Source organism: Schistocerca serialis, chromosome 6 (genome assembly GCF_023864345.2).
Source record: "Schistocerca serialis cubense isolate TAMUIC-IGC-003099 chromosome 6, iqSchSeri2.2, whole genome shotgun sequence".
In the NCBI taxonomy this organism is placed as follows: domain Eukaryota; kingdom Metazoa; phylum Arthropoda; class Insecta; order Orthoptera; family Acrididae; genus Schistocerca; species Schistocerca serialis.
This window is the reverse complement of record NC_064643.1, coordinates 411,450,252-411,463,171: the sequence shown is the minus strand read 5'-3', so window position 1 is coordinate 411,463,171 and position 12,920 is coordinate 411,450,252. Positions and strand designations below refer to the sequence as shown.

The 12,920-nt window shown below is 40.2% G+C and overlaps 1 protein-coding gene across 1 annotated transcript in view; it reads left to right on the top strand.

Moving 5' to 3' along the window:
- The first annotated feature begins 115 nt into the window (after positions 1-115).
- LOC126483758 (ral guanine nucleotide dissociation stimulator-like 1) overlaps positions 116-12,920 on the top strand; it is a 579,195-nt gene continuing 566,390 nt past the window's right edge. Inside the window, exon 1 of the mRNA XM_050106903.1 lies at positions 116-422. Within this exon, the coding sequence (XP_049962860.1) occupies positions 399-422 (24 nt within the window). The 5' untranslated portion in view covers positions 116-398. The remainder of the gene's footprint in view (positions 423-12,920) is intronic.

The following is a 12,920-nucleotide window of genomic DNA, read 5'->3' as shown; positions in this document are numbered from 1 at the left end:
CGAATCACGTCACACGGAAACAAGAAAGCTTGGCAGGTAGTACTCGGAATCTCGGAACCTGTTGAAGTGTTGTTTGCAGTGAATGGCATACAGGCACCGGCCGCGTTCAGTCGCTTCTGGTCTTCTTAGACGAAAAGATGCGCACCTTTCGTCTGCAGTCACTGTTCTTCTCCGGTGAAAGTTAGCATCGGTTACCACATTATACAATGAGTTCAGTATTCGAATGCTGTTTATCTCACACAGTGGAGGAGAAAAGAATGAGTGAAGAAGTGCTGTAGTGCTAATTAAAGAGTTTCGAAAGGATCTCAGTGTGCAGCAATGTTCTGGAATGTGTGAAATCCTACGCCTGGAAGACTTTATTGGCTTTTGGATCCGGGGACAATGTGGACTGAAGAAGAATGAACCCAGATGCGGATAGCCTGGTAAGTGGATGATGTACACAGGATTATTTATTCGTGTTATGAGTGAGAGTTTATGTGACGCCTCAGTGCTCTCATGTTTGTGTGCGGTACGTCTCAGGGAGCCGATCGCTGAACAGCATGACGAGTAGCTAGCTGTCAGTTTGACAGTTGAACAGTGTCATCCCTGTCATCGACTTGCTTGAGATTTTATGCATGCCTTGGCGTCATTATTTAGTCTTCTTGATTTATTTGTGGCGAATGGAGATGCGTGTCATGTGCTGGAATTAAATAACAAGAAACCGAAGCGAGCAGTGCCTTGCCAGGGCCTTGGCCCCTCGGAGGCGCGGCCAGCCGCCTGCGCCTGGGATAGCGGTACCCGAGGCGCTGACGTGCTACCGGCCGGTCCCACGCCACTGCCAGGCGCGTCCTGGGCAAAAACCCAGCGCTCGGGCCTTCTCACTTCTAACCATCAACTCCCTACGCCTGCGCATATGCGTTCCTGCGTTGGAAACAAGGCAACGACAGGGAATGTACACTGGTCAGCAAGGAAATATTAAAGTATACATAGATTTGTCTTTAAATGGTTTTTTGGTTTCCGGAATTCGAAACGAAATTTTGTTTAGCAAGAATTTTTTAAACATTTAAGCTCATGACAGGATTAATGGTTTACTATTAGTTTAATCGACCAAACAGTAGGGCAAAAGTTTGACTCTTATCTTGATTATTTACCGTCTTCTAAATTCCCATTCCACCTTTCTGCTCGCCAACCTGCAATTTACAATACAATACATTTCTAAGGTAAGAAAGAGTTACTACTTTGTGCAGAGTATTGTTTAGTAACAGAAGCGCGGGATTACTAGAAGATTGTTTTGGAACAGTTCTGTGCTACAGGTATAGTTCAATACTTATTAACAGCTGCTGAACAAAACATTGCTCTGTCGTACGGCAAAATATGTGTGTTACATACCGATATTGCATGTGCATTTTTCCCTTTTGTGAGAAATGTCTAACTAATATTAACTTGGTTATAAGGAGTAGTCACTTAATGGAAGTAAGGCAAAGGAACTGTACGTACATACTCTTCTCAATTATTAAGAAAGGGTTGTTCCTTTGCCTTATATGTAATTATTAATTTTAGCAGCTTCCGAAAGCACTGATGATGACCCATAACAAATGTGTATTTTCAGCTAATGTTGACACCTATCCTGCTGGCAAATCCCTATTTTCGGCAGTTAGATTTAAATATAATTTATATTATTGTAACTAAACTAATATGGAAGAAAGTTCTTCTAATGAACTCACAGGACTGTTGCATGGTCCAGCCATGCTAAAATGGTTTCCCTTTTTTTTCTTTTTTAATAAAATCGTGTCGGTCGCGTGTCGGGATGGTTCTCAACAATAGGCCTTGACCGTCACCTTCCACATTCCCTGCTCATTAATAGTAAGGGCCTCCTCAATGTATTTAAATACTATTCATTAAAATAGTGTCATTTACACGAATGTGACAATGTTAGCGTCTTTCCGTGATACGGAGAAAAAAAGTTTTCGTTGTAACTGATTAATTACAGATCAGAATAAAGGTGAATATATAAAGTGTTTACGCCACGGTTAGCTTTTCGTGTATTTGGTGTTGAAAAAACTATTTTTTCTACATTATAGAAATACATGTCATTTAGCCACGACGTAAATACCAGTCTCGTTGCACTTGTAGATATAGCGACCTATTGCGTATGGAATAGGATTAATCTGTAGAGGTTCTTATTACACTGGTGGTGTAGATTATCGTTAAGATTGCATTTCATAACTGTGAAGGGAAACTTTTGCAAATATCGAAGAAAAAAGGGTAGTTTTCATTTGATTTATTTGTGAACCGTATTATGAGCTCGTTTCTTTTCTCGCGGTACAATAGAGATCAACAAATAGCACTTTTCCAAACAAAATTGGCAATTTAGTTGGGTTGATCTGGTGATATACCAAGCCATAGCTTTCAGCTGCCTTTTTACAATCCAGAAAATAAAATGTGGACGATAAGCAGTACAGACGAGAGGAGAACAAACTTCTGGAATGTGACACTACAGAAGAATGTTGGAGATTAGATGGATAGTCGGGTTGAACAGAACCGGAGAGAAGAGAGCATTACGCCAAAACTTGACCAAGTTGATAACAAAATGACGGATCAAGGAACAGTCAGTCTGGGGGGGGGGGGGGGGGGGGGAGGGAGGGAGAGGGAGGGAGGGAGGGAGAGAGAGAGAGAGAGAGAGAGAGAGAGAGAGAGAGAGAGACTGACTTTTTTTTAGAGGGGGGGGGGGGGCGGCGGCACGTAACTAATGAGGGAGAACACTCACAGTGAGTCTGCTGCTAATAATTACTGCTTGAATTTATCTATGTGATGGCCCGCCTGGGTCGTCTTCAGTCAGTTCCCGGTTACAGCCGGATAATCTGTCAGCAAATTTCACATGGAGGAATCCAGGAGCGACTTCCTTGTTTGACGTCGGCATCCCGTTACGGAGATCCTTCTGGGCTCTCCTCCTTCTGCGTTTGGAGTTAACCGTGGAATCGTGTTCAAAGTCCGTAACAGTCACGCACTCATGCTTCCTACACACATTATGTTGCTACGAACGAGTGACATTGACAGTAAGTCAAGTCATCTTCCGAGTTTGATTTGCACTAGTGGCAGTACTGTTTAAAACACGCAGACACTCTGCGAATTTAACTAACCGTTGCCTGATACTGCTGAATTTCTGCTTAAACCATCTTCGAAAATAATAATTTCTCACTCTTATGTGACTTTAAAGAGCCTAGAATTATTTCCAGTTATCATGCGAAGAGAAAAGGAATTCGTTCGGGTGAGAAGACATCCATTTCATGGAAGCTGCTTGCAGTTGCTTCTGATTGTGTCCTGTATGGCCGGACAGTTAAAATTTAAACTTAAGAGAACACCATTTTAAATCTTCCAACGTTTTTCCTTACGGTTGTGATGATTGATTTCTCAACTCTAGAGCTAAGCCTTACTCACACTTCCACTACTGCGGATGTGCCAGTGCCTTAAGAATCTTCACGTATTGCAATATATCTCAGGTATGCAAGTATTTAGGGTCAGGATCGTCTCGAGGGTTCTTAATTTTCTCATTTTCATCAGAAGCTGTAGAAGTTTCATGGACGTAAGATTAATGAATCGCAGCAGGGGACACTAAAGTCATGCAAGTACCTGTGGAACTGTCACTGCACGGTAGTGAAACTGAATGGCTGCAACGTTCTGGCCATAGCTGGGTAATGTGCTATGCTTCGGTTCACTAGTAGAGTACCACGAAACTACACATAGTTTACGAACGAAACTGCTTTAGAAACGCTGGCAGTAACTGTCCTACATTGTTGCTCAGTTGTCAGACCACTCTGGAGGATTTTGGATGTGTGCGGCGAAGGACAATAAGTGTCGTATCAGGTTTGCTCTAACTCTGGGAAGTTCATACGTATTATACCAACACAAAAGAAAAGACATTACTCGTATTACTGCGAAACAACTACTCGTGGATTAATGCTAACGGGTTAAATTTTTTCAGACTTGAGCTGTGCCCATAACGTGGTGATAATTTTCACTGAATCTGTAGAGTCCGTGGCAGAAATCGGGCAGTTTACTGCGGGTGTGTTCTTGCGCCCTGCTGGATGGAAAATGCTGTGTGCAAAGTGTCATATTTAGCGCACCATTTTAAATGTTGTAACCAGTTCTTACGTCAAATTTAGTTTCTAGTACGCTCCTCGTTGCATGTCTCCTGAATTCGCTTAAAATTTACGGAGAACGTAGTAAAATTCTGAGTCACACTGGACACGCAAGTCGCCGATGTGACGTCCAATTGAAAGAATTGCATAAGACATCATCATTACTATTATTACACTGGTGGGGAAAAAGTCGCGCAACACCTAGAAGGAGTTGTGCGATATAATGTAAGTTGGTAGACGTATTTCTTAACGTGAAAGGCGATACCTATTCAAATTTCGCGCCAGTCTCATAAGAGTGGCGCTATGAGGATGCGAATCAGGTTTATTTTAAATACACAGTCAAGAACGCCTTCGTCGACATCTCACTGAGTTTGAATGAGGTCGTGTTAAAGGGATGTGAGAAACTGGATATCCCTTCTACGATACTGCAGAAAGACTTGGCAGGAATGTAGCCACTGTATATAATTACTGGCAATGGTGGTAGCGAGAAGACCAGCCTCCGGACGGTCGAGTGTCAGTACCGAGAGGGAAGATCGAGTGTTCGGCGAATGGCTCTGGCGTATCTTATTGCATCTGCACCAGCAGTTTGAACAGCAGTTGACACCACACTGACACAACGAACTGTTACGAATCGGTTACTTAAAGGACAGCTCCGAGTGAGAAGCTGTGTAGAGTGCATTCCACTGACATCACACCACCGCCATCTCCGACTTCAATGGTGTCAAGTGAGAGCTCATTGGAAGGCTGGTTGCAGGTCTTGTGTGTTTTCTGATGAAAGCTGGATCTTCCTCGGTACCAGTGATAGCCTACCCGTCTGCGTGCTAGACACACTGGGCGTACACATGGAGTTATGGCCTGTGGTGCGATTTCGAGAACAGGAACACTCTCGTGGTTACCCCACCCACCTTGATTGCAAATTTGGCTGTCAGTCTGTTGATTCGATCTGCTGTGCTGCCATTCATGAACAGCATTCCAGGAGGATGTTTTCCAACAGGATAACGCTCGCCCACATACCGCTGTTGTAACCTTTCATACGTCAGTGTGTCGACATGTCGCCTTCATCTGCTCAATTATCGGATCTTCCTCTACTCGAGCGCATATGAGACGTCATCGTATAACTCCCCAACATCATCCACAACCAGCATTAAGCATCACTGTGTTGACTGACCAAGTGCAGCAGGCATAGGACTCCATCCCACAAACTGACATCCGGCACCTGTACAACACAATGCACGCACGTTTGCGTGCTTAGCGTTTCACATTTGCAGTGGCTTATCTCGCGCTTTCATCAATCTGTGGTCTTCCAATGTTAATATTAAATCGCTTAAATAGGTCGTATGAATTTCTGAAATTTCATTACTCTACATTATTCTTTTTGTGTTGCGATTTTTTCTTCTGTGTATTATTATTAATTATTACTATTATTATTTTCAATTATTCCCACTTAAAGAGAGCGTTTGAACTTGAATTCCTTTATAATGATTGTTTGTTTTTTCTGAGCCCAAATTTTCTTCATGTGTTCACTGTGTTGTTTCTTTCGCTCCGCTGGTCTCTTCTGTGTTGTGGTGTCAAATTTACGTTTTTTGATGATGATCCTGAATTCAATTCTATTTTCTGCATCGTTTACTGTTATGTGTGCTTGTCTGAGGTCCTCTCAACTTCTTTTATCCATTTTGTTTTTCCCCTGCCTAAATTGATGACTTTGAGAATTCGCTTTGAAATTCTGTTTTCATTCATCCTTTGGATATGTCCGTAGAACTGCATTCTTCTTTTCCTTATTGTATCCGTAATCTTGTCTGTGTATTTGTATAATTCTGATGTTGGTCTCTTCTTCCAGATTCCTTGCTCTTGTATCGGGCCAAAAATTTTCCTGAGAATTTTCCTTTCTTGTTTCTCGGTTTCTTTGATTATAGTTTGCCCACCTATTTGTGTTGTTTCAGATGCATACAGTGCCTCCGGAAGTACGACAGTGTTGTAGTGCCTCAATTTTGCGTTAATGGATATGGACTTTTTGTTATAGTTCCACGTGAATTTATATGCTTTCTGTAGTTTTTTCATTTTTTCCTCGATTGCCTTTAGGTTGATACTTGATGACTGGATAATTTCTCCCAAGTACTTAAAATGTGGTACTTGTACGATTTTCCCATGGATTGTCACAATAGGCAATTTGTCTTGTGGCACTCTTTCGATGTACTGGGTTTTCTCATACGAGATTTGCAGGCCAGTTCTTTGTGCAATTTCGTGTAACTTCTCAATGGCATTAGTGGCTTCTTTTCTATTATTTGTGAAGATTGCAAGGTCATCTGCGAAAGCTAAACACTTCACATAGAATTTATTATCTTTTCTAATGCCAATTTGGATTCTTTCGACTTCTTTTCCCCGTGTCCTGATAATTTTTTCAAGAATGATGTTAAAGAGTAATGGTGAAAGTCCGCCACCCCGTCGCACTCCAGTTTGGATTTCAAATGGTTCAGATATATCCCCCATAAATTTAACCTTGGAGACTGTGTCAGTTAATGTTTCCCGAATGATTGCTCTTATCTTTCTGTCAGTGCTGAATTCTTCCACCGTGTTGCAGAGCGCTACTCTGTCTATTGAGTCGTAGGCCTTTTTAAAATCTACAAAAGTGACCACTGTGTTTCGGGTGTTTCTCATCTGGAGAATCATTTTCAGATTCCAGATCTGTTCTATACATGATCGTGCCTTGCGAAAACCAGCCTGGTAGTCTCCTATTTGTGGGTCAGCTTGTTCTTCTAATCTATTCATGAGAACTTTTGATAGGATTTTATATGTGACCGGCACGAGTGAGATACCCCTGTAGTTATTTGGTTCAGTTTTGTCCCCTTTTTTGTGGAGTGGGTGGATGAATGCACATTTCCATTCAGAAGGGATCTGTTCTGTTTCCCAAATGTTTAATATGATTTTGTGGATTTTCCTGTTAATCTTTCATCATTTAGTTTCCATAGTTCTGCAATAATTCCATCTTCTCCTGGGGCTCTATTGTTTTTCAGTGTCTTGATAATTTATACTATTTCGTTGATGGTTGGTGGTTTAGCGTCTTGATTTGGTGTAAACGTCTGGTAGTTAATATCCTCTGTAGGTCTTTCGCAGTTGAGAAGTTTGTTTATTATTATTATTATTATTATCTTTCCTTTCTCAGACCTTAGGTCTGGTTCGGAATGCAAGTGACGCCGACCTTGATCAAGCGTCACTTCCTTTTAACTGTACGGTATATGTTACATTGCGTTTAGGAACTTTCGGGTAATTGAACATGTATCAATAATTACGGATTTCTGAAGTTGTATATATAAGTTTGGATGTAGCTGTATTGCATTGATGTACTGGTGGATATTGCGTGGTATGACTCCTGTAGTTGAAAGTATAATTGGTATAATGTCAACTTTATCCTGATGCCACATGTCCTTGACTTCCTCAGCCAGTTGGATGTATTTTTCAATTTTTTCTCCTGTTTTCTTCTGTATATTTGCTGTATTGGGTATGGATATTTCAATTAGTTGTGTTAATTTCTTCTTTTTATTGGTGAGTATGATGTCAGGTTTGTTATGTGGTGTTGTTTTATCTGTTATAATGGTTCTGTTCCAGTATAATTTGTATTCATCATTCTCCAGTACATTTTGTGGTGTATACTTGTATGTAGGAACGTGTTGTTTTAAAAGTTTATGTTGTAAGGCAAGCTGTTGATGTATTATTTTTGCGACATTGTCATGTCTTCTGGGGTATTCTGTATTTGCTAGTATTGTACATCTGCTTGTGATGTGATCTACTGTTTCTATTTGTTGTTTGCAAAGTCTGCATTTATCTGTTGTGGTATTGGGATCTTTAATAATATGCTTGCTGTAATATCTGGTGTTTATTGTTTGATCCTGTATTGCAATCATGAATCCTTCTGTCTCACTGTATATATTGCCTCTTCTTAGCCATGTGTTGGATGCGTCTTGATCGATGTGTGGCTGTGTTAGATGATACGGGTGCTTGCCATGTAGTGTTTTCTTTTTCCAATTTACTTTCTTTGTATCTGTTGATGTTATGTGATCTAAAGGGTTGTAGAGGTGGTTATGAAATTGTAGTGGTGTAGCCGATGTATTTATGTGGGTGATTGCTTTGTGTATTTTGCTAGTTTCTGCTCGTTCTAGAAAGAATTTTCTTAAATTGTCTACCTGTCCATAATGTAGGTTTTTTATGTCGATAAATCCCATTCCTCCTTCCTTTCTGCTTAATGTGAATCTTTCTGTTGCTGAATGTATGTGATGTATTCTGTATTTGTGGCATTGTGATCGTGTAAGTGTATTGAGTGCTTCTAGGTCTGTGTTACTCCATTTCACTACTCCAAATGAGTAGGTCAATATTGGTATAGCATAGGTATTTATAGCTTTTGTCTTGTTTCTTGCTGTCAATTCTGTTTTCAGTATTTTTGTTAGTCTTTGTCTATATTTTTCTTTTAGCTCTTCCTTAATATTTCTATCATCTATTCCTATTTTTTGTCTGTATCCTAGATATTTATAGGCATCTGTTTTTTCCATCGCTTCTATGCAGTCGCTGTGGTTATCCAATATGTAATCTTCTTGTTTAGTGTGTTTTCCCTTGACTATGCTATTTTTCTTACATTTGTCTGTTCCAAAAGCCATATTTATATCATTGCTAAATACTTCTATTATCTTTAGTAATTGGTTGAGTTGTTGATTTGTTGCTGCCAGTAGTTTTAGATCATCCATGTAAAGCAAATGTGTGATTTTGTGTGGGTATGTTCCAGTAATATTGTAACCATAATTTGTATTATTTAGCATGTTGGATAGTGGGTTCAGAGCAAGGCAGAACCAGAAAGGACTTATTATTATTATTATTATTATTATTATTATTATTATTATTTCTTTCGTTTGTCAGACATTATGTCTGGTTAAAAATGGAAAGTGACGCGGACCTTGATCAAGCGTGACTTCCTTTTAACTGTACGGTTGATGTTACATTGCATTTAGGAACTTACGGGTAAGTGAACGTGTATCAATAATTACAGATTTCTGTAGTTGTATATATACGTTTGGATGTAGCTGTATTGAGTTGATGTACTGGTGGATATTGTGTGGTATGACTCCTGCAGTTGATAGTATAATTGGTACAATGTCAACTTTATCCTGGTGCCACATGTCTTTGACTTCCTCAGGCAGTTGGTTGTATTTTTCAATTTTTTCTCGTCTTTTCCTCTGTATATTTGTTGTATTGGGTATGGATATTTGTATTAGTTGTGTTATTTTCTTCTTTCTATTGGTGAGTATGATGTCAAGTTTGTTATGTGGTGGTGTTTTATCTGTTATAATGGTTCTGTTCCAGTATAATTTGTATTCTTCATTCTCCAGTACATTTTGTGGTGTATAATTGTATGTGGGAACGTGTTTTATTAGTTTATGTTGTATGGCAAGTTGTTGATGTATTATTTTTGCTGCATTGTCATGTCTTCTGGGGTATTCTGTATTTGCTAGTTTCGTACATCCGCTTGTGATGTGATCTACTGTTTCTATTTGTTGTTTGCAAAGTCTGCATTTATCTGCTGTGGTATTGGGATCTTTAATAATATGCTTGCTGTAATATCTGGTGTTTATTATTTGATCCTGTATTGCAATCATGAATCCTTCCGGCTCACTGTATATATTGCCTTTTCTTAGCCATGTGTTGGATGCGTCTTGATCGATGTGTGGCTGTATTAGATGATACGGGTGCTTGCCATGTAGTGTTTCCTTTTTCTAATTTACTTTCTTCGTATCTGTTGATGTTATGTGATCTAAAGGGTTGTAGAAGTGGTTATGAAATTGCAGTGGTGTAGCCGATGTATTTATATGAGTGATTGCTTTTTGTATTTTGCTAGTTTCTGCTCGTTCTATGAAGAATTTTCTTAAATTGTCTACCTGGAATGTAGGTTTTTTATGTCGATAGATCCCCTTCCTCCTTCCTTTCTGCTTAATGTGAATCTTTCAGTTGCTGAATGTATGTGATGTATTCTATATTTGTGGCATTGTGATCATGTAAGTGTATTGAGTGCTTCTAGATCTGTGTTACTCCATTTCACTACTCCAAATGTGTAGGTCAATATTGGTATAGCGTAAGTATTTATAGCTTTTGTCTTGTTTCTTGCTGTCAATTCTGTTTTCAGTATTTTTGTTAGTCTTTGTCTATATTTTTCTTTTAGTTCTTCTTTAATATTTGTATTATCTATTCCTATTTTTTGTCTGTATCCTAGATATTTATAGTCATCTGTTTTTTCCTTTGCTTCTATGCACTCGCTGTGGTTATCCATTAAGTAATCTTCTTGTTATGCTATTTTTTCTTACATTTGTCTGTTCCAAAAGCCATATTTATATCACTGCTGAATACTTCTGTTATCTTTAGTAATTGGTTGAGTTGTTGATTTGTTGCTGCCAGTGGTTTTAGATCATCCATGTATAGCAAATGTGTGATTTTGTGTTGGTATGTTCCAGGAAAATTTGTATTATTTAGCATGTTGGATAGTGGGTTATTATTATTATTATTATTATTATTATTACTATTACTATTACTATTATTAGCTGGTAAGAGCAGTACCTTCAGTTGAAACGCCAACGCCAGCGCTATCCACTTTACCGTTGTTTCCCGGCCGAGCATGGGAATGCTATGGCGTCTGCTGCGAAGCCATTGCTATTCGGCTTGCGGGCAGCGCGTTCCACATCCTGCAGCAGTATCCGGTCGGCAGCCCGACCGCGCCGCCGTCACGTACACGCGGTTTTCTTCTCACTGCACTTTCTATAGCGGCGCGTCGCGTCGGCCGCGGCGTGAAAACGCCGCAGTCGGCAATTATCCGCGCGGCTTGCGTCGCCAGGAGAAACACTGCCGTAGGGCGTAGCGCATCTCACTTATTGGCGTAACAGCAGCTGCACCGCGCTCTGACACAACACGCCCGCCTGTGCGTCTTCTGCGGCAGCGCTCTACTAATGCGAGGAAAAGGGGCCGTCATTAGAGGCCGACCGCCAGCTCAAGAGGACGAAAAGGGGCTAAGGGACAGGAAGATTTAGGTTGAGGGGAACCATCCCAGTATTCGCTTAAGTCCTTTACGAAGGCAGCAGAAAATCTAAACTAGGATTCTGCACAAACTGATACACTGCTTCAGTGACTTTCTATTTTCTACATCTACACCTGCAATGGTAATGGCAAGGAAAGCGTTTCTGAAGAAGAGAAATTTGTTAACATCGAGTATTGATTTAAGTGTTAGGAAGTCGTTTCTGAAAGTATTTGTATGGAGTGTAGCCATGTATGGAAGTGAAACGTGGACGATAAATAGTTTAGACAAGAAGAGAATAGAAGCTTTCGAAATGTGGTGCTACAGAAGAATGCTGAAGGTTAGATGGGTAGATCACATAACTAATGAGGAGGTATTGAATAGAATTGGGGAGAAGAGGAGTTTGTGGCACAACTTGACTAGAAGAAGGGATCGGTTGGTAGGACATGCTCTGAGGCATCAAGGGATCACCAACTTAGTACTGGAGGGCAGCGTGGAGGCTAAAAATCGCAGAGGGAGACCAAGAGATGAGTACACTAAGCAGATTCAGAAGGATGTAGGCTGCAGTAGGTACTGGGAGATGAAGAAGCTTGCACAGGATAGAGTAGCATGGAGAGCTGCACCAAACCAGTCTCAGGACTGAAGACCACAATAACAAACAATACCTGCAATTACTCTGCAGTTTACAGTTACGTGTTTGGCAGAGGATTCACCACCTTTAACCTACTTCTCTATCGTTCCTGTCTCGAACAGCGCACAGGAAAAACGAAAGCTTAAATCTTCCCGTGCGAGCTCTGATTTCTCTTATTTTATTACGACTATCATTTCTCCCTATGTAGGTATCGGGGCTAACAAAATATTTTCACCCTCTTAGGAGGAACTAGTTATCGAAATTTCATGAGAATGTCCGCCGCTGCGAAAAACGTCTTTGTTTTAATGACTGCCACCCTGTCATATCCGTCGCACCCTATCTCTCATTTCGCCATGATGCAAAACAAGCTGCCCTTCTTTGAACTTTTTCGATGGTCTCCATCAATCCTATCTGACACAGATCCTGCACCGCATCCAGAAGCGTGCGGACAAGCATAATGTAAGCAGTCTCTTTAGTAAACCTAAGGCATTTTATGAGTGTTCTGCCAATAAATTGTAGTCTTTGGTTTGCTATACACACATTATCTGTGTGATCGTTCTTATTTAAATTACTCGTATCTCTAATCCCTAAGTGTTTAGTTGAGTTTAGTCTTTAGATTTGTATGATTTATCGTGTAACCGAAATTTAGTGGACTTCTTTTAGTTCTCAAGTGGATGACGTCACACTTTTCATTATTTAGAGTCAGCTGCCACTTTATTAATAGTATCGCATGATGTTTTCAGCTCCTTACCGCTCGTTGTTGATCTACAGTCGAAATTGAAATGGTGGAAATTATAATAAATAATACACTTAATGGTAAATATACAATTTTAAAAAATCTACAAGACTGTGACCCCAAATCAAACAATTTTGACAAAATGCAATTTCTTTCTATTATCTGATGACTTGAAAAGATGGTAAATGGCAGCATCATCTGCAGCCAATCTAAGAGGGCTGCTTAGATTGTCTCCTTCATCGTTTATGTAGATCAGGTACAACAGAGGGCCTATAACACTTCGTCGAGGAACGCCAGATATAACTTCTGCTTTATTCGATGACTTTCCGTCAATTATTACAAATTGTGACCTTTCCGTACGAGCTGTACTCGCATTCGGGAGGACGACGGTTC